General features: G+C 36.3%; 1 protein-coding gene across 5 annotated transcripts in view; it reads right to left on the bottom strand.

Annotated features, from left to right (window-relative positions):
- The window catches only part of AHI1 (Abelson helper integration site 1), a 79,922-nt gene that overhangs the window by 32,556 nt on the left and 25,140 nt on the right, over positions 1-22,226 (bottom strand). For all 5 annotated transcript variants that reach the window (XM_015858435.2, XM_015858433.2, XM_015858436.2 and 2 more), the window contains 2 exons: positions 19,662-19,864; positions 8,194-8,302 (listed from right to left, as the gene is read on the bottom strand). In XM_015858435.2, coding sequence (XP_015713921.1) covers positions 8,194-8,302; positions 19,662-19,864 — 312 coding nt within the window. The remainder of the gene's footprint in view (positions 1-8,193; positions 8,303-19,661; positions 19,865-22,226) is intronic.

Raw genomic sequence — 22,226 nt, 5'->3', positions numbered from 1 at the left:
AGTGTGCCTTAAGGTGAAAGAAAACTACAAAATAAAAGTCTGAAGGAGTAATATGCAGAGTTTTAAGGCGACTCTGTCTCCTTATTTGAAACAAACAAGAAGTCAACTGTTCCTTACAACCTGCAGTGAACAAGAAAGCGAGGCAACAGAGAGGAGACAAGGTCTGGTGAAACTCTCACTTCATCTGAATCAAAGCAGCATGTTGAGGCCAGCTCTGTAAATACTACCAAGTCACAAAGTCGTGCGACAATAGCAAGGTACAAGTTACTCACCCACGCAGGCCTTCACTTCTCTGTACGCTTTCTTCACACTTTCTCAGCAACCACCCTCTACCATCAGTTTCTACAAACCAACAGAACTGGTACTAAGCTATAATGAGATATCTTGGTCCCATAAACAATGCATAAACAGCACTCTGTAGTACAGTCCACAGATCCCAAAGTTAATATGAAAGGCACTGTATTAAAAGAGTTAGTCATTTGAGGGAAGTTGGTTCTGTCTGATCTTGGTTTTCAGCAGTGAGGTTAACAAGTTGCACCTGAATCCATTAAAGTTCAGTTATTTCAAACAGATTTAAAAAGAACCTAGAAAACTAACAAAGTGTATTTAAAATAGCCAAAGTATGTATGCAAACAAAGGTTGAATAATGCAACTTAAAACAAGGTCATTTTTAAGAGTACTTGTTTTTTTCTCACTTGTGAAAACAGAGAATGAAATCAAAGAGACCCAGGTTCCCTGTGGGGGAGATGCCTGTCTCCTGTACACTATGGGCACCACTGAGTCCTTTGCACAGTCCTTCCAGCTCCTCTGGAAACAACAGAAGGACTGGAGCAATACATAGAAGGATGAATTTGATCAATTCATTAACACATACCTATTGCTACACACATCACAACCTTGCTGACATTAACTTTCTTCTGGACAGAGCTGACATTCTACTGCAACAGCTCTTTGGCAGAAGTGTTCACCTCTAAAAACAACTACAATTCCATTTAAGCGTGCACTTTCTCAGCATGTGCCTTCTCACGCCTGAATAGTTCAAAAAATATAGACAAGCTCAGACTGGAAACAGTTAACAAGACCTCTCTACTTAGGAATTAATTAGGTCTGGTTGTTTTAGGATCCATATAATTGAGAAAGTAAGGGCACACTCAGGCCAAATCACTTTTGGCAGAGTCTTTCCACAGTACTACGTCACGCCCTGATTTTGCAATCTATACCTGATGCTGCCAAACAGAGAGTAATGCTTCATTTAATCCACACCCTTGTATAATTTGGCTGAGAGCACTTCCTTCACCCTGAAGGCACAGCAGTAATTACCTTAACATACACCAATTTCAAGTAAATATAAATGGTGTTCTTTTGATAAAGATTTTGGAATCTTCAAAGATTGCTGTTATTGTGCTATGTGTTTAGTGTAATTTTTAGTGAAATATTTTAATTAACTTGCCTAGAAGAAACATGAAAAAGAACATATAATAAAGGAACATGTGTATCTTTGATCTCAGTATAAACAATTCTTGCAAGTTTAACTAGAAAATACAAACTCTCCTGACATTTATAAAATCTTATCAATCAGATAGAGGAAACTGTATAACCGGCCTCTCAAAACTGAAGAACTAGATTGTCATTAATGTTAATGGTTTTGTCTCTGTGTCTATACTATTCTATTGGAACATTTTTGTGGTTTGATGAATCTATTTATACACCTTTTGTTTTCAAATTACAAAAAGATTTTTTTACTATTCCTTTCATAAAAGTAAGCACTCAGCTCTTTTATTTTACATTAAGGTCCTGTATTAGTGCCTTGGGTCAAAACTCTGTCACTGGCAACTGATAGTGGAGGCACAGTATGAGGGGGCTGCAGAGATCTATGAAGTTCCTTTCCCTTCATAATGTTCTGAGCCATGGCAAAAATGTGGCTCTGTCCTGGTACTCCTCAATTTAAAAAATAATCTTCTCTTACTCTGTTCTCTTTAATATCTTGTCCCTAAATGCAAGGTGAGAGATAAGAACAAATTAAAATGAACCATTTTCCCCATGGGAACTCCCATTCAAATTAACACATAGACATACATAATAAACATTTTAGACTTAATGTTCTGCTTTGTTTTTACCTGGCTTCAGTCTAGATATCTCAGTTCACCTCTGTTGAAAATCTGATGTGTGCATTTAGCTGGCACTTTGTCTCTACTCAGTTCTTATCTTCTTTTGAGAATAAAGAGAAATTCTAGCAATTGAATCCAAAACTACGTAGTCTACAATTAAAATACATGCATTGAATTTAAAGACATTATCTTTACTTGTTAGGAGTAAACAAAAAAAAAAGGTAAAAAACTAGAGACTAAAATAAGATTTATTCAAGTGCCTGTTTTCTGATGTTTCTCATAATAGTTATTTTCATCCATAATGTTTATGCATTTAAAGTAATGTTACGATCATTCCATGGTGAAAAGGAAGCTTGCAGCTCTCTTTTTGAAGTACTAAGAATAAATAGGAGAAGATAAAAAGATATCAGACCATCAGGGGGAAAAATACTAAAACTTTTGTGTAAATATAATTCATTTCATTCTTTTCTTAAACATTATCTACTTCCCTTTTGTAAGCATTCTAATGTATGAAAAAAATGAAAAATATTTTCCATCATTACCTGTTTGATCCTAGCATCCTGCATTACATTCAAACCCTCTGAAATAGAAACTGTTCAGTAATGGCACTATAGGGTATGTATTTGTAGTCTTCACCACAGAATGACCCTGCCAGGATTTTAAGACGCAGGACTAAAGTGAAGGATCTCAACGCAACTCAAAATTTCTTTGACTTGAACTCAGACACTATGGCAAACTGCTATGCCATTTCCATAGCTCCAACCTGTACAACCCTGTAGGCTTATGCACTGTTCCCCACCACAGTGAATCTAGATGAATCACTGCAGTGAACTATTAAGGCAGTACACACTGAAGTTTAACAAGGAATGCATACATCCAGATTTTTTCAAGTCAAAATTGTGAGTTCTTTGTTAACTTTACCTTCTCCACGGTAAGAATCTTTTTAATACAAAAAAAACTATTTCTATAAAAAAAGAAAACGAAAAGTAAAGAAAGAAAAGAAAAGAAAAGAAAAGAAAAGAAAAGAAAAGAAAAGAAAGAAAAGAAAGAAAGAAAAAGAAAAAAGAAAGAAATGGAAGAAAAGAAAAGAAGAAGAAAAGAAAAAAAAAGAAAAAGAAAAAGAAAAGAAAAGAAAAGAAAACGAAGAAAAGAAAGAAGGAAAAGAAAAGAGAGAGAAAAGGAAAAAGAAAAGAAAAAAAAGAAAAAAAAAGAAAAGAAAAGAAAAGAAAAGAAAAGAAAAGAAAAGAAAAGAAAAGAAAAGAAAAAGAAAAGAAAAGAAAAAAAGATTTTATTCCTAATATAAAATCTGATAAAACACAGTACAATAATGTTAAGATGTTAATATATATATATATATATATATATATCTTCAGTCTCTTTAGGTAAATTTACTGCTGTTTATTTTCACATTAGAGAAGTAAGCTACAGAATTCACTGTTCATTTAATACATTTTCAATAATAATTTCTATGTCTTTTTTTTCCCAATAGTTTATTCCTAGGAGATGCGAACAGTAAGGCCACACTGATCCTGATTTCTATATACATCCCTGCTTCACAGAGTTATGTTTTAAGTGAGAAAAATATTCCCCCAAAACAACAATAAATCATTAGAGTCTCCAGGCACTGTAATGGTAGTACTGAAACATAGAATGGCCTGGGTTGAAAAGGACCACAACGATCATGTAGTTTCAACCCCCCAGCCACAGGCAGGGTCACCAACCACCAGACGAGACTGCCCAGAGCCACATCCAGCCGGGTCCTGAATGACTCCAGGGATGGGACATCCACAACATCCTTGGGCAGATGTTACAGTGTTGGGATAGAAAAACAAAACATTAAAATAAAATAAAGTGTGATAATAACATACCTATGAGGATGCGACTTTAGATCCTTCAGTGACTCCACAGAGACATGAATTTTGTTACTTAATGTACTTTATTTATAATCTACCTCTACAAAACCGTATTTTAAAAGTCTTTAGTTGATGCGTACATACTCTCTTATGTCCAAAGCAGAAATTTACTAACTGGTTGTGACTGAAAAGAGGAATTTTGAGCAGTCTATCAAATACAATAGAGGATTTACTTCTCAGGCACTGGAATGGACTGTCCAGGGAGGTGGTGGAGTCACCAGCCCTGGGGGTGTTCAAGGAATGTTTGGACATTGTGTTGAGGGACATGGTTTACTGGTAGCTATTGGTAATAGGTGAATGGTTGGACTGGATGATCTTTAAGGTCTTTTCCAACCTTGGTGATTCTGAAATTTAAATGCAAAGTCAGTTTTACTTCCATCTTCAGAGAATGAGCAAGACCACTTTGAAGCTTTTGCTTTATATAGGTGGAAAACACCTTTGACTGTCAGTTGTGTTAATGGGGAGAAAATTTCTAATTATTCTCAACTTTGCCAAAGCATTAAGTTTTTTGTTTTTGATATTTTTTCAAGATACAAGAACCATCACGTTTCTAGCACATAATGTAATTAATTTTTAAGAGCAATTTTAATTAACTGTTTTTTGAAGTCAAATTTTTAGTGAAAGGATCTATGCAATACTTATAGTTGAGTCTCCCACATAGTTAACAATTACGGTCACTGCTAATTATAATTACCTATAACATAAAATTTATTTCAGAAAACAAGCCCTGAATACAGTGAGAGTTAGTGAAGAGACACTGCTGAACACAGCCAAAAAATGCAAGCCAGTTCTCTCACGGTATACCACACATCCATAAAACCACTTATTTGTGTGTAAGAAAGTGACTTCACTGTCCAAAGATGCTTAAAATATTAAGGAGGCAAGGCAAACAAAAACAGAAAAGATTTTAACATCAGTAATCTGATAATTGAAAGATAGAGCTTCTGCAACTTCCAACTTGTTTCATCAAAGGGTAAAATTAACCTGTCTCATGACATTTTCAGTGCAGCTCATCTTCCCTATTAATGGCTGTATAGTACAATGCTTGGTGAATTTTGCTTTGCAATGATAGGAAGAGCTGACATTAGAGGATCAAAAAGTGACATCACTATGGATGCTTGGCTTCCACAAGACAATTATTCCTATAGTAGCTTTTCCAACACCTTCTGCTTCTGTACTCGGCATTGGTGATGCTGCATCTGAAGTGTTATGTGCAGTTTTGGGCCCCCCACTACAGGAAAAACATTACTGCACTGGAGCACGTCCAAAGAAGGACAACACAGCTGTTGAACGATCTGGAGCACAAGTCTTACAGGGAGTCACTGAGGGGACCTGAATAGATTAGTCTGGAGAAGAGAGGGCTCAGAGGAATCCTTAATGCTTTCTACAACTACTTGATAGCGAGGCAGGGGTTGACCTCTATTGGTTATTACAAGACTTAAAAGTCAGGAAAGATATGTAGTATTACTGCTATTGCTGATAAATAACAAAATTAAATAATCAGTTCTTCCACTGTTTCTACCTAATAGATGACCTAGACAGTTGTTATGTTAAAAGAATAAAGTGCTGCATGTATCCAGGCTACTATACTGTTCATATCTCAAGATGTAACTTGTTATGTAACTTGATGTTAATAGAACAAGAACATACAGCAGGTACATAAAGAGAATGTTAACAGGACTTTACACATGCTGCCTTTATGGATTCCACTGTAATGGCAATTCTGCAATTTGTTTTGAAAACCATTACATACACAGCAAAAAGGTCACAGAGAAGTGTGAGGAGGAGAGTAACAGCCAGCATAACCCTCAGGAAGAGGCAAACATCCACTAGATAAAACTGAGGGGTCCCTGTATTACAGGCAGTTAATGACATTATATTATTTTATGAGAAGAAAATAGTGCATGTGAACACTTAAAATAAAAAACAGTAAGGTTTTCTGCTTCCAGCACAATCGATAAATAAGCAGATCTGGTTTAGTATACACTATATTATGTTCAAAAGTAAAACTAAACTGGCAGTTCATAGCTAAAACCACACTTAATAACAAATGAGGAAAGATTAGCTAGGTGAGTAGAGCTTTCTCCTGCATTTCAATGAAGACAATTCTGTCATACTAGTAGAACTTGAAAGTCTCCAAAATGTGAGATAAAAATCATTTAGGATTTGTTCAAATTTTCTTACAGGAAATCTATTTCATTCTTGCACCACTGAATTTTTCATGGTCTTAGAAAACTTCATTTTCTTACTGCCTTCACTGACTGAAGAAAGACCACTAAAATATACCTCTTTTTACTATATTTCTACTTCATAACTAATGCTCCATATCTGGGGATTTTGTTGTGGTATTAGGTATTTTCTGCAACAACCATTTTGGAAGCGCACAAACATCGCAGCACATATCTGAGCATAAGATTTAAGAAGTCTCCATCGACACACTCATCTGTGCTTCTGCAAGCTTCAAGCGTCAGCTTTGAGCAATATTACATCTACATATTTGAAACACAGTATAAGTTCAAGTTCTGTAGATGACTAGCCCACTTATTGTCACCACTTATTTTAACAAGTAACAACAGAATAAGTACAAGACAGAATATGTATCCTCTTTCTGAATGATTTCCATATGCTAGAAACAATGAGAACTTGCTCTGAATTATATACAGGGATATTGTTAAGGCTCTAACAGTTCTTTTCTTAAAATAGAAAAACAAATGAAGAACTGAATTGGTAGTTAGCCATTTGTGCTGAATCCACAAGTGACTGCAAGGTTGGTTCATCTTCTGGTACATGCTAAGGACTAGTTCTTAATAAACACAAAATGTAATCCAAACATGATTTGCAAAGAAGACGATCTTCCTTTAGGAGATAATTGTATATAATACCATTGCTTTCTGTACTATCAACATTTTAAATCTCTGCTACCTTTCTCCAGTTCACCATTCCACAGACTTATTACTTTTCTCAAAGATACAAAACCAAAAACACTTGGAAACTAGGATTCCACTGTGGTAAATAAGCACCACAAAAACACACAGGTTCATTGTTTATATTTTTCTCAAAACCTTGGAACACAAGATGTTTTAGATAAAAAAAAAAAAAAAAAAAAAAAAAAGACCTCTTAAACATAGACAAAATGCAAGTGCAAACAAACTACTGTTTAGAAGCACTAAAACTACTTTTCTTATTGCTGTTTTCCTACATTATTATTTATGGTTTTAAAAATATGATTTCATTGTTCTGCAGTGCCTGTGTTCAAGATACATTAAACAAAATGTTAAACTAAGAAACTCTGGCAATCACATGCAGTTCTAGCAACTTACAGCACTAATAAAGAAATGTACAACTTAAAGAAAAATAGTATTATAATATTATAAGAGAACAGATACAGCATGAGATTGTATTACACTGCACTTTATTATGAACAGCATCACTGTAGCAGATCTACAAGAAACTCTTGTATCTGTGGTATGCCTGGAATTGCCTCAAATACACGCAAAATAAAACCACTGCCATGACAATAGACAAACAGCTCAAGAGGTGATTGGAGGAGGGATCACTGTGGAGACTTGTTGGCCTCATTTTGGCCCAAGAAATGTTCAAGAAGGACAGAGGGACCAACTTGTAATAATTGCGGACCCCACAGATCTAGCAGGCATACAAGGATTCCCAAGGGAAGTTCAGGTGAGGTTCTGAACGAGCGTTCTCACAGAGGACCAGCACTGGCTGGATCAACCCTGGCACCTCTATCAGGGATCTCTTTCTCAGTTCATCTCTTTCTTTCTCCATTTTTCCCCTGTCTTTTAAACTTGCTAAGTTATGCAAGGCTCTATAAAGTTGCATAGTCTATCTGCGCAGCTTAGATAACAGAATCCTAAGAGTGTCAATGCTTTTAAGATAACTGCACTGCAGATTCTCATTAAAACCAATGATTGTTTTTGGACTCTGAGTGCTGTTTCAACTGTATCTAACTGAAGGGTTTGCAAATCTGGTCACATATCCCCTCATGGGTGGGATGTGATAATCACATTTAGCAAACTGGCTGTTCCCTGAAAGAGCTACAAAGTAATATTTACAGAGAAAAAAACAACAACAACAACAAAAAACCAAACAGAAGTTTTGACCCATTCAGTAGAGAGAGTAAGCATATAAAGAAAGAAACACACTGCTTTTACCTGAGAAAGAATACAGAGGATTCAATGGAGTGCTCAAAGTGTTTGGCAGTCTTAGTTTGGAGTCTGGAGACAGTGATGATGGAGCAGGAAGCAAGAGATTTGAGCTCGTCTGTAATAGGAAAGACAAATCAGAAACCAAAGTGTAATTTCCTGGGTTACTTGATGCAACATCAAATAGAGAAATAATTACTTATTCTGAAGCATTATTAAAATATAGGAAGAAATATAAGACAAGCAGATGGCAAAAAGCAATTTCCATGGGTAGGTTTTTTCGAACATTTCATAGTGGAAAAAGTATTGACAGATGTACACATCAAATTGCATTTTTTCAGACAAAAATTCTGAAGTTGTGAAAAGAGTAAAAAAAAAAGTCTGCATTATCATCTTGTTGCATCTTAGTGCATAAAAATTAAATGTCATTTATATATTATATATGGTTATAAAACACAATAGGATAGTTACTTCTCACTTTTCAGTACTCAAACAATGCAACATCTAAGAAGAGATTACATAATATTAGTCCAAGATGAAAAAAAAGTCTTAAATCAGTCCCAACACCAAATTTCTTTCTGCAAGTCAATATAGCATACTTTATCCTTCAAGTAAGCTACACAAAAAATACCTGTAGCCATGATTTCCATAATAACAAAGATAATGTAGTTAAAATTTGATTTGCTGTAGAGTTTCCTGGCATGCATGAAGCTTGTACAATGCATAAACCTTTCCCAAGCTTTATTCGACACATTATTCCATAGAGGCTATGCAAAATAAATGAGTATCAGGGGTTTTCACATAATCAAATCAAGAATTTCACTATTTGTTAAATGTTTTATCTAGCTTCCTTTGGTAAATTGGCAAGAGGGAAGGGCAAGTAGATCTTAAAATATTTTTAATTTTCCCCTTCAAAACAAATTTGAATACTAAAATTTTGGGGAGAATTACTTTACATTAAAAAAATACACATTACTGTTAACCCTTTCAAAAATTGAGCCTATTTCACAGCCTAGTATGGTCACTTAGTGCAACTAAAACCCTGCTTTCAGCAATGAACTTTCTTAGACTTCAGTAATCTTTAATCAGACTCTTAAACTTCATTTGGGGGCCAAAATATCACACTGACAATTTTCAAACTTTCAATCTATTGGCTTTTAAATTCTACTTAAAAAAATGGAGACAGCTAGAACAAAGAGAGTCAGTGGCTTACTTCCAGAAGCAGTATAATTTGTGTAAGTATTATTTCTGTCATATAGTAAACAGTTCAAAGGGTTTCAATAAGACATAGTATTTGGCCACTGGCAGGTGTTCTGGGTTGAAAGCAATACAGCACCAATAATGCACGTTGAGTAACCTGACCAAGACATGGAGGATATCTGTGATCTCTTCTGCGTTATTACACTAGACCTCAATCTAAGTATATTTGGATATTAAGTAGTAAAATGGATTTAACTCTACTGAAAGAAGCACCTGATAAAAATTGTACCCTCTCAGCAACTGCATACAATTCTTAGGACTATATACCAAAACTGGTCAGAAATAATCATACAATCTGTAGAGCTGGATGGGAACTTTGAAGGCCATCTAGTCCAACTTCCCTGTAATGAACAGGGACATTTGTAGTTAGATCAGGCTGCCCAGAGCCTGGTCCAGGCTGGCCTTGAAAGTCTCCAGGGATGGTGAGCAACTAGAACAACCAGCGGACATGATATAAAAGCATTAAAACATCTAGATATTAGTCAATTTAACTGAATGTTAATAAACAACAATTGTGAAATGTAAGCAGAATGGCAAGGACTGTTCAGAATAACAACCAGAACCAATCTGGTTTTTGCTAAACTTACATATGTAAGCAATTAAGTTTCATAAATATGAAGTTTTCTCTGGTAGACAATAATAGAAGAAAGCCATTAGTTTATGTCTTTACTCCAACACAGAAAAGTATTCTTGTTATGCTAACATGTTGAGCTCAGTTTCCCAGTTATTTCATCTCCTGTTACTGACCATTAACTCCAGTGGGAGCATTTCTGCAGGAAGACAAATTAGAAGATCAGTCCCTTGCATGAATTCTGTGATGGGGGCACATTATAGTTTTCTCCATTACCAATGGAACAAAGGAGTATTTTCCAGCTAAGAATATTCATGTAACTTCTTGGAATTCCTTTGACAGAAAAAAAACTGATTCAACAGAATCACAGAATCATAGGGGTTGGAAGGGACCTCCAGAGACCATTCAGTTCAACCCCCCTGCCAAAGGAGATTCTCTATATCAGGTTTCCAGTGCAATAGGGAATAAAGACAGGCTGAATGTATCAACCTCTGGTAATCAAACTAAACAGTGTCAACTATTTAAAACTAGCTCTTAGAAACACTTAATTCTCTGGCTCACCCTGGGGAGGGGGAGAGAATCAAGAGAAAATTGTCTTGATCGTGGTGCTTGAATTATATTACATGAGAATTACTATGAGAAATACAAAACACGTACAAAACATTCATGTACAGCATTTAATTCATTTATCTTTATTTTCCTGCTGTATTGCCCAAAGAATCATTACATACGCTTTTAAATCAAATGCACTAGACACATACATTAGAAGTGAAAGTGCTCTCATAGATTTAAGAAAATCAGCTTTTTTAAAATGCAAAATAAGATCTAGCTTATTGTTCTTCTCCAAGTCTTTAAAAGTAAAAGGAAAAAAATCCCACCAACCCACCATGCCTTTATGAAAGCGAGATTTGACGAAGCTTTAAATCATACGTGTCCAATCTGCTTGATTTATGGTTTAGCGGCCCTCATTTTTATGACAAACATTAACTATATTATATATTTTACATGCAACCCAAGACAATTCTTCTTCACTCACTTGCCAAGGCAAGCCAAAAGGTTGGACACCTCCGTTTTGAATGAAAGAAATCTGACAAGAGTGATTCATTCGTTCCCTTAATAGCAGGGAAGTTCACTGAAAGTGAAATACACAAGACTGCCTGTCTGAAGTAGATGCAGAATAAGTTTTTACAATCTCAATGCCATGCTCCCAAGAAGTATTAAAATCTCTTAAAAGCTCCAGAAAGAAAAAAAATAACTGACAATATTATAACAGATAAAGGAATCACTCAGCTTTAAAAAGTGAACCAATGATTCACATAGGTGTTTCTAGGTATAGAAGAGTAATTAATTTTCCTACAGCAGATACAGAAGGCTACAGAATAAAGTGAAGCAACCTTCCAATTTATTTTATTTTATTTTGAAATTCATGCTGAGGGAAGGTGTTGCTAAATATCTTCACAACAATGAGCAAAGTTGGCTAAGATGACCAACCATCAATCTACTTATTTTTCACAACAGGCTTTGCTTGCTTCATGCCAAAACCACAGCTTTATCAAAGACACAGTTTGCTACTATCCTGAATTAACTAAAACTAAGAGTTATAACATTTGTGTAGTTCTTGTAGCAATAAGAGGATATCTAGATAATTTTTGCCCAGTTTAAACAAAGCTGATTTGCATTCTTCTTTTTTTGTGTGTGTGTTTAGGGAGCTCTATGCAAATTATGCAAATAAGCACTTTCAGTAGAACTAGTTTTCACATTAAAAGTGAATTCTGAGAGACAGAAAAACAGAATACTGCAAAACTTCACATGCTGACAAGGACCCTTTTTTTTTTTTTTTTTCATACCGATGCAATTTTATGATCTTTCCAATCAATACAAGCAAGATTTCCATATATACATGCCCATTTGCAAGTCAAATCAAGTTGGCCAGCTCTATACCACCTCTTACTCTTTCAGTTTTGTACAGTATGAACAAATGCATTGTCTGTAGCAGATGTATCTCAGCTCACAGCAATTATATATATTCCATTCCTCAGTAACACCACAGAGTTCCTGCATTTCAATTACAGGCTTACCATAAAATCTTTCTTCCTTCTTATATGAGATTTTGTTGTTGTTGTTAAGAATTAAATGTTTGAAGTATTAAGTTCCTTTCTTTTAGCCACAAAGAAAACCAAATTCTTTGTTCAAGGTATAAAACAGTTAATTCTAGGCTATGCTATGCAGCTTCACTCAGTCCTATTCAGAGAGTATGATCTTTCCTGGTTTGGAGACAACTGGTATTTCTTCAGCATACAAACATGCGTGGAAATACTGCTTCAGCATGGGGGTTGGACTCAGTGATCTCTGGAGGTCCCTTCCAACCCATACAATTCTGTGATGATAGCAGAACTCACCAATGGCATCAGAATAGCAGTAAAAACTAGATCTGTTAGCACAGTAAAAACCCTATAGGCAACACATAAACTGTGGACTCTATCAAGGTTGGTTTTGATTCTTGCTATCAAAAATATGACCAGAAAAAAAAAATAATAAAAATCCATGACTTTTCTTTAGCAGTTAAAGAAAAAAAATAACCTTTTTAAAGAATGAAAATCGACATAACTTCCATTTTATTCAAAATGGACCCAATGATTGTCTTATGATTTTATTTCTCCTTCTTCTAAAGAAAACAGACACTATTAACACTTTGACTGACAGCAGTTCAAATATGTATAGAAACCTATTCCTCTCCATTTGATGGTAAAAGCCATCAGGACATAATCCTAAGAAGAGCATGCAGTTTCAGTTAACCATGTAAACAGTCAGGCATTTGTAAGCTCCTTCCCAGCATTATTCACCTTTACCAAATTATTTTCTTAGACTCTAGGCCTTTCCTACCACATAAAATCTTTTTCTAGGCAGAATTTCTGATTTCTTTGCTTTTCCAGAGATGTTCAAAAGGTGATTTTTATTTCTTTTTTTTTCTCCAGTGAAGACTTCATTATCATTCCTACTACTCTAGACCACAAAAAAGTGAATTTCTACAAACCACTTCGCATTTAGTTACGTTGCTTCTAAAATGAAGTGTTTAAACAGAAATTGTAGTTTATGTTAGTCTCCATTTGCTTACTCCAGACATTAACTGTAATGCAAATATAGAGAAAGCGAAAAAAAAAAAAAAACAGCAAAAAAAAACCAACAACCCTGACAATTTCCTCATAATAAAGCAGCACTTTTGAATGTAAATTTATAGTTAATCTGTTTTTGTTTGAATAAGAAACGCATTGCTTACTCCAGTTAACAGTAAAACAAAAGGAATTTGAAAAACTTTATTAAAAATCCACTGAGGTTTAATCTTGCATATCACAGAATCAGCACAGAATGGCTTGGGTTGGAAGGGACCACAAGGATCATCAAGTTCCTATCCCCTTGCCACAGGCAGGGTTGGCAGCCACTAGATGAAGTACTAGATCAGACTGCCATGGCCCTATCCAACCAGGCCTCAAACATCTCCAAGGAAGGGGCATCCACACTTCTCTTGATTTACAGTATTTCAGTATTAGAGCCACAAACTGCATTCCTCCCACACCCAACATGTTGAAGGAAAGTACCTCAGATCACAATAAACATTAATTTAAAAAGTGGGCAACCATGTTATTAAGTGAATTGAATCAGTGTATGTTTATGGTCTTTTCTTGCATAAAATGTCCTTGTTAACAAAAGCTGCTTTCTCCACACTTTGGTGATAATAAGGCAGCTTGCACAAGCAGGTATAATCTGTTTCTTTTACCTGTATGAGTGAGCCAAGCCTTCTCCGCTCTATGATTTGAATAAACATAGCATTGCTCAGATATCCCTGTCCCCTCTGTTCAGCAGTGAAAAAACTAACGAGTGACATTTCTTTAATATTAGACAAACATTAATGGTACGAAAACTAAGGTGACTTGAAAAAAAAAATTAAAGGATCAATCGGCAAATTCCAGACCCATTCAAACGTTTATCATCATCTTAACTCATCCTCATATAAAACAGTTACAATGGCTATAGTTTTATGCCAGAAAATGACTGCAATACACTTCTCATGCCTGACATACTTTCTATATGAAGTGGAAGTCATGGAAAGGAAAACAGAACATACCAGAAGTATCAGATATCAAAATCCAGTCATATAGCATAATTATCAAAGTTCAATATATTAAATGTAATCTGAGGTAGAATGCTTCTGGATGTTCTCCCAGTACCTACTCTCTTGATGAATTATGTTATAGCAATATGGTCAAAGAACCAAAAAAATCCACAAACAGTTGTTAGTTCTGTGTATAGGAAAGAACTCCACATATTGCACAGAAAAACCTGAGTAACAGAATTTTGGCAATCACTTCCATAACATTTTCATAATATTTTTACACAGAAATATGCTGTGAGGAGGACTGGAAAAGCCAAACATTCTTAATTTAGAATTACTCACATACTAAGAGATGGGGCAGCCAACATATAATTGATTCCAGGATTAGTACTAAGGAGTATAAACAGATGTTGTCATTAAGTTTTTTTCTCTCTCAAGCTACTGCGTGGAGTTTTTGACCAATTAAAAAAAAAGAAATAAATCACAGCTTGGATATTTTACCTCTACAAGCAGCACTTTTCTTCATTTTACACATCATATAGTACTCTCATTATGAAAAGATATAAACACACATTTTGATTGATAAGTGAAAGTGAAATTTTAAGTACATAAATAGAAACACTGAAAGAAAAGCATTTATCTTTTAATTTATCATTAATCTTTTAATGTCTGAAAATTGGTTAAATGTTTTTCTATCAAACACTTCTGAGAATATAAATGTACCTTAGCATTAATTCCCTGAGGAAGAAATAAGTCATACAATGGAGGGCTGCTCCAAAATAAATGTTTCCTCTTTCATTACATTAGGCCATGACATCAGAGGTGGATGCTGGTGGTATGGCAGTAGAGGTTGAACCTTCCCACCAATATTCTGTTACATGTTGTTGCTGTGTGACAGATGGCAGCTGAGGGGCAGTCTGACAGAAAAGGCATTGAACACACAAGTGCATATGAAGCAAATGTGTGTTACTGAAGTCCTTCATGCAGAAAAAAATGGCATCTGTTAACATTCACAGATGCATGCTGAATTTTTATGGAGACAAAACAGTGGATGTGAGCACAGGAAGGTGCTAGGTGATGAATTCAATGAAAACAAATTGTAGAATAGAAAACAAGAACTCAAATAAGTCTATACATTAACAGAAACATTGGCAAAAGCTGGTAAACAACAGTCTCTGTCAAATGCAATTAAAACCAGGCAGGAAGGAGACAAAACAAAACCACAGGAAATCATGCTTCATATGTTCTGCTATTCATGGAACAACTTGGATTTACCTGGTTGTTTATACTGGTTTCATAATCTGAGCATGCCTTTGCACTGGAGGTTTAAGAAACCTTTGCTGTGGTAAGTAAACTGTGTGGTCTTAAAAAAAGAACAGTCACTGTATTATTTTATCCAAGTTGTGCAGACTGGACTGCTTTAATAAACCTTTAAGTGGAAGACTGATTAGTAAATATTTTAAGGTAATCTACTACAATGACTTCGCAAACCTTTTGCAAATTTCCAAAGAAAAGGAAGACATTCCTCCTACGCCATGCCTGCAAGTCAAGGCAGAAGCACCACATGCGATTCACTGAAAAATCCCATAAAATGTTCCCATGCATAGCAGAATTGAGCAGTCTTTCAGTCTACATGCATTACTACTTTCCAAGAAAGTAAAACTAAAATTGCATCTACATTAGTATCTTTAACTTGAAGAAATAGTGCACCTTATGAGTGCACGAGAGTCATTCTCACCTATCACAGTATCACAGTCTTGTGCGGGTTGGAAGGGACCTTAGAGTCCAACCCCCGGGATTCGAGCCTCCTGTGTAGCAGAGCAGCACTTCTACCACTTGTGCCACAGGGCGGATTCGAACCCGGGCCTCCAGTGTTGCAAAGAGGTGTCTTTAACCTATTGTACATGCCTCACACTGCAGAGCGGTTCTAGTCTACAAGAACTGGATTTCTCTTGCTTACTACCCTTTTAACCTCTTTACGAGCCCTTCTGTCTGTTGATGTTATCTGTGCTAAGTCTTTTCTTTCCAGTACTGCTCTTCTTTAACTGCTTGTTTCACCTAGTGTTAATTTACCTCTTCGATCACCCAGAGTAGTGCTACCTACCCAAGGAAACACTGCTGAACAATTTATGCTGAGCATTAGAAACACCTCTGTTCATTTCAGGACTATCATGAAATATAAGAATATCAGTGATGAAGCAGGATAAAGTCCAAACGATGATGGCTGTTTTTGGAAGACTTAGTAGAAAAGCTATAAATTTTTCGGAACACACCTGTGTCCTGGCTACAGAGGTCCCTCACTGCTGTGGAATTCCTGTTCTTATAACTTAAAAAATCCCTGTGAGGGAGCATCATCATTCACAGACTTCTATTATGCATGCTCACAGCTACATCCTTTTCCAACAGCTCCTGGCAACAATACCAATGATTTCAACCAAGGCAGGCATACTGCACACTTACATATCTCCACAGGGTAGAAGGGATGAGGTGAGCATTCAGAACTTCAGGCAGAACCACAGAACTGGTCTTCTCTGGATTTACCATGAGGGCTGTTAATGACTTCATCAGTGCTGCAGAGAGCAATTGTATAGTAACAGCAGCACATAAAGAAAATTGTATCCACAGATCCAAGAACATGCACACAAGTACATGTTGGAGTGGTTTCTACTTATCTGGGGCATAAAGCTTTAAAAGGCTGTGGTTGTTTGTCATGGTGATCATCTTTCACCACCATTTCTGGGAATGATTAATCTGGAGAAGAGGGGGTTCAGAGGAGTCCTTACAGCTCTCTACAACTGCCTGGCCTCTACTGGATACAACAAGATTTAAAAGTCAGGAAAGATTTGCAGTATTACTGCAATTGCTGATAAATCACAAAGGTAAATAATCAGTTCTTTCACTGTTTCTACCTAATGGAAGACCTAGACAATTATTATGTTAAAAGAACGAAGTGATGCATGTATCTAGGTTCTGCTTTTGCACAAGTAGGGCTTCCTTACTCACCAGCCCAGAAGATATTCAGATTCCTAACAAGGCTGATGGGCATCACAGGTGCATACAATAAGTACTCCTGTCTCCCACTGGAAAGGAAGTCTCTAGTGATTCTCATTCTAGATTGATGAAAATATGAGCATCACAAGTCCTTTTGAAATTTCTGCCCAAGATCTCAGTTTTTCATAAATCTCTGAAAGGAAGGTCTCCAAGTTTTATTAAACATTGCTCTGGGACAGACATCAGACTGGATGTGGACTTTTTCAAATGCCATCCTTCACTGTTTAGAAACCCATACAGTGAAAGGGATCAGATGACCTATCCAAAATTTCTCTTATATATGATTCATGAGCAGAGGGCTTAGAGGATGCTGCCCAAGACTTTGATCATGATTCTGCTCTCAGTGGACTTGTTCAGGATGAACCGGTCTTTCGTTTATAAATGGGAGTTTAGGATTACCAAACGATAGCGGCTGAAAGTCATTCTCTTAAACACAGAGTAAGTTTACACCATTTCATCTAACTACAGAAAACATGTAGTGCAAAATTCTTGTCAGAAGACCTCAATGTATTCTACAGAAACCAAAACTAAAGGCTCACAATCATCATTCTATAGTCTAACTGTTACATGACTCTACTAAAACAGATTTGTCTCCCACCGACCAGAATTCTTGGATCAAACAGCTGCAACAAAAAACAAAAAAACCTCCAAGAAATTTATTATCCACATCTTCTTCCTCAGATGAAGACATGCAGAAGAGCAAGAATCTTTTCTCCTTGGAAATCTTCCTACAGAACTCTTCCCAAATGCAAAGTTAGATGCTCAGTTATCTCCGTACTATGTCTCTCATTGTTTCATTATCAACTTCAAAGCACTAGGGCTCACTTGAAGAGGAAGAACTAAGCGAAAAATAAACAAGGCTTGCTTCCTTATGTGTGGCCAGATGTACAGATAGCAGCCACATGCTAGCATTAGCCATGCCCTAGTATCGGATTTAATAATGAGGTTCACTAGGAGATTGCAGTCCAGAAATCTCAGGGCTGAGATAGCTCTCCTTTGGGTAATTTCAAAACACAAGCATAATAGGGATGTACAGGCCAGAGAACAAGACGAGACATAATCCTACCAAAACCCCTAAGATTTGATGAGAGTAGCTACACAATCCTCAGTAACAAGTACTTTAATCACCTGTATGTTTCTGCTTCATTATTATTAATGCAGACAATGCCTAAGGCTACATAAAAATCAACATGCACTCAAAAGTACTTAAAATGAAAAATATGTGGAAAACCAAATGCAGTTCATGTAATTGTGAATATTAATTACAACTGCATGGTTCTGAAATATTCTGCATTCTTGTCAAAAGCGAGCTAGTCTCAAGTTGGTGAATTTTGCTTAATTGAATTTATTGCCAATTACAAAATCTTTTAATTGTCAATTCAGATACCAAGAAACAAGCAAAACAATAAAAAAATACTGAAACAAAACATCTCTCCTTCCTCTTTATCTGCCTCAGCTTCATTTGAAACACCTCTTCTTCCCTTTTTGTAGTTTCTAGATGGCTTGTTTTAATGCTGTGTTATACTTATTCCCTTTGGTAAAGCACTGGATGGTGTAGGAGATGCGTTAATGCCAAGTAGGTTTTCTTGGTTTCTCACTCTTTCTTACCCTTTTCAATGGCTTTGGTGTGAGTCCTCTATAGGCCAAAGTCCCCTCAGGAGCTGTACCTGCTCCAGCAGGGATTTCTCATGGGTTGCAGTTCTTTTATTGATGTACCTCCTTCTATCTTTTCTATTGTGTCCTCACACATCTTCTCCTGCACTTCCCTTTGCATCTTTTCCATTATCTTGTTCTGTTGCTCCATTTGTGTATGGTTCTGTGTTTCTTCCTCATCTTCATGTCCTTTGTGCCTCCTCAGCTCCTCTCTATTTCCAAACATGCCTCCTCATGTGCTTCTCTTTGCACCTTCTCTGCTGTTGTCTCCTTGCAACTAAATATTTCCTTTACTATCCTTTTCTAGAGGTACCATACGCTTTTCAGATCATTTTCAGTTTCACTCTGAAGTGAGTCCATACTGCCTTTTTTGGAGCTGGCTGGAAACGGCTGTGTCCAACAGAAGGCAATTCATCTCTACACAGCTGAGCCCTACAGTCAGTCCTCTGACATGAAACTCCTTGCCTCTTAGGCCAAACACAGTTTTATAGGTGAATAGATGAAAAGAAATAACTTCCACCAACCAATAACCTTTCTAAAGCTTGGCCATAATGATCTAGGGAGTAGATAGTATGAATGGCAATGGGCATTGAAAAAAATTGATTCCTTATCACCAATAATTGATTTTAAAAAACCTCAGGTACTAAGCTTTATGTGATTGATCTCTTCTAAAGAGTTAGTCACAGGTGCACTAACATCACAGAAATATGTGTTCATTTCTGAAGAGATCTTCAGACTATGCACATATGTTTGCTACATAAACTACTCCAAGAATATGAACTTTGACTGAGAAAACTGTATACTCCTGTAAATTACAAAAAATTGACTTACCATTACAGAATCAAGTTTTTGTTTCAACTTTTGCATTCGCATTGATGTTCTTGCAACACTGACAAACTGATCTGCTGGAGACATCACTGAACTTTTTTGCATAGGAATTTCAGAAAAACTGCTACTGATTTGTGGTCCCCTTGGTGCAGATGTGCTAAGTGATGAGCTGAGATCCTTTACAAGTTCAGCTTCTTGTTGTGCAACTGTGGAAAAAAAAAAAACAAACAATATTAAAGTGTCAGGTGAAGACTTACATTGTCAAGAGACAAAAAACATTTCAGTGACCACCATCATTTTGCCAGTCATGCCTTCAGTGAAACACCATCAGAATTTGTACTAATAGCACTAAGGGGAAAACCTCAAAAAGACATGAAACTTTCCCCATGTACTTCCTGATCACAATGTCTCCCTTCTGTTATCTGTTTGGTAACCTTTCATTCTGCACTCATATTATGGTATTGCTGATAAACAATGGCATTCTCCACAAGGAAACATTGATGGTGGAAAAATATTTTCAAAAGCAAGGAAGTATATAACTTGCAATAAGTTCAAGTAAGCTTTTTACTTGTTCTGAAAATTTCCTCATTAGACACATTTATAGGTACAGGAGTCCTTCTTAGGAAGCAGCTGACTCATCTAGCACAGGATACTTCTGATGGAAGCTGTGCGTACTCTCATTTAAACAAATAATTTGAGTTTTGTAATTTTCACACTGTGGTCTCAAGCCAATAAACGTTAACAGTATTTTACATGTAACTTCTGTCCAAGATATTTATAAAACTTCTGCTGCATGTAAAACACATACTGTTGGAGCCTGAAAAAACTGTGTCAGTGACTAAAATTAGTATTACTGTATGATTAACTCTTTCAATACTATAGCAGTAAAGCTATCTTCTGAAAGCAGTGTGTGCTTTCAGCCAGAAAAGGAACAAAAAGTTAGTAACAGATAATGTAGAAAAAAACCCACAACCTATGCAAAATCTTACTGTCACCAGTGACTTAGTTAAAGTCAGATGATACAAATAACTACCAGTGTGATATCAGTGTGATCTCTAAATATACATTCACACACATTATTAGCTTTTTAAAGATTCACTGCCTACTGAACAGTACTAAACTTGTTTTAAAGGAATCCTTCAACTGACAATTTTTCCATTGCTCTCTAGAATGCACGTTCCTTACTAGGATCAAGTTTAGCACTAAATACTGACTGCAGAGTCATTCCACTTTACTTTCCTGTAAAAGTCAAGTGGTTCAATAGACAAATAACTTGAACTGTGAGATTTGATATGAGTAATCTCATTAGTGCACGTTATTTAAAAAGCAAAGTTATAAAGTCAGGATTAGCTTTATAAACCTACATTCATAGCAAATATAAATCAAACAAAAAATATGTTGGAGATAAGCAAAATTTAATGCTTCATTCTTATTCACATTATCTACTATTAAAACCTAATATGATGTGTGAATCTATGTCCTTAATTGAAACAGTGACACTGCTAAAGCTAGCCACAAAACACAAAACCAGAGAAAACTGTAAAAAACAGTCTGGATTTTGTTCTGCAGACCACAGATTCACAGCTAGCATTTCTAACCATCTTCTCTTTAACAAGCAGGTAACATAGGAAACAGATGTTATCTACCACATATTCATATCAGAAGCTTGACATTAATTAAAAAAAATCTATATGATCTCCTTATAATTACCTTCTAAACTACTAAGAATTATTTAGTAACAAAGTCAATATGAAATACTGAGACTTTTAAGCTGTTCACTAATTCTCAGAACAATATTATTTTCTGACTTCATAATCCACCTTGATAATGACAATGGGATTCTAAGTAATACAAAGGCTGCTCCAAAAATGATGCCTCACATTCTATTATGCTGGCCCAAAATGTCGGAGGCAGATGTTGGTGGTACAGCAGTAGAGGCTGAACCTTCCCACCAATATCCTGTTACATTTTGTTGCCATATAACAGAGAGAAGGGCAATCTGACAAAATGGCATCTGACATGGAAGTGTATATGAAACAAAGTGTGGAATAGAATCCCTCTGTGTAGAAAAAATGGCAGCCACTGACATTTATCAAACAACGGTATCCTGGCTTGCATCAGAAAAGTGTAGACAGCAGGAGCAAAGATGTGATCACCTAGGGAGGAATAATTGCATGCACCAGTACAGGCTGGGGGATGACCTGCTGGAACAGAGCTTTGCAGAGAGGGACCTGGGTGTCCTGGTGGATGACAGCTTGGCCATGAGCCAGCAGAATGCCCTTGTGGACAAAAGGCCAATGGCATTCTGGGGTGCATTAAAAAGAGTGTGGCCAGCAGGTCAAGGGGGGCGATCCTCCCCCTGCCCTGGTAAGGCCTCATCTGGAGTACTATGTTCAGTTTTGGGCTCCCCAGAACAAAAAAGGCAGGGATCTTTTGGAAAGAGTCCAATGGAGGCTCAGGAGTTACATTAATGCTCTCTACGATTACCTGAAAGGAGGTTGTGGTGAGGTGTTGGCCTGCAATAACTACCAACAGAACAAGAGGGAATTGCCACAAGTTGCACTGGAG

This window comes from Coturnix japonica, chromosome 3 (genome assembly GCF_001577835.2).
Source record: "Coturnix japonica isolate 7356 chromosome 3, Coturnix japonica 2.1, whole genome shotgun sequence".
Lineage (NCBI taxonomy): Eukaryota > Metazoa > Chordata > Aves > Galliformes > Phasianidae > Coturnix > Coturnix japonica.
This window is presented reverse-complemented; position numbering and strand designations above follow the sequence as displayed.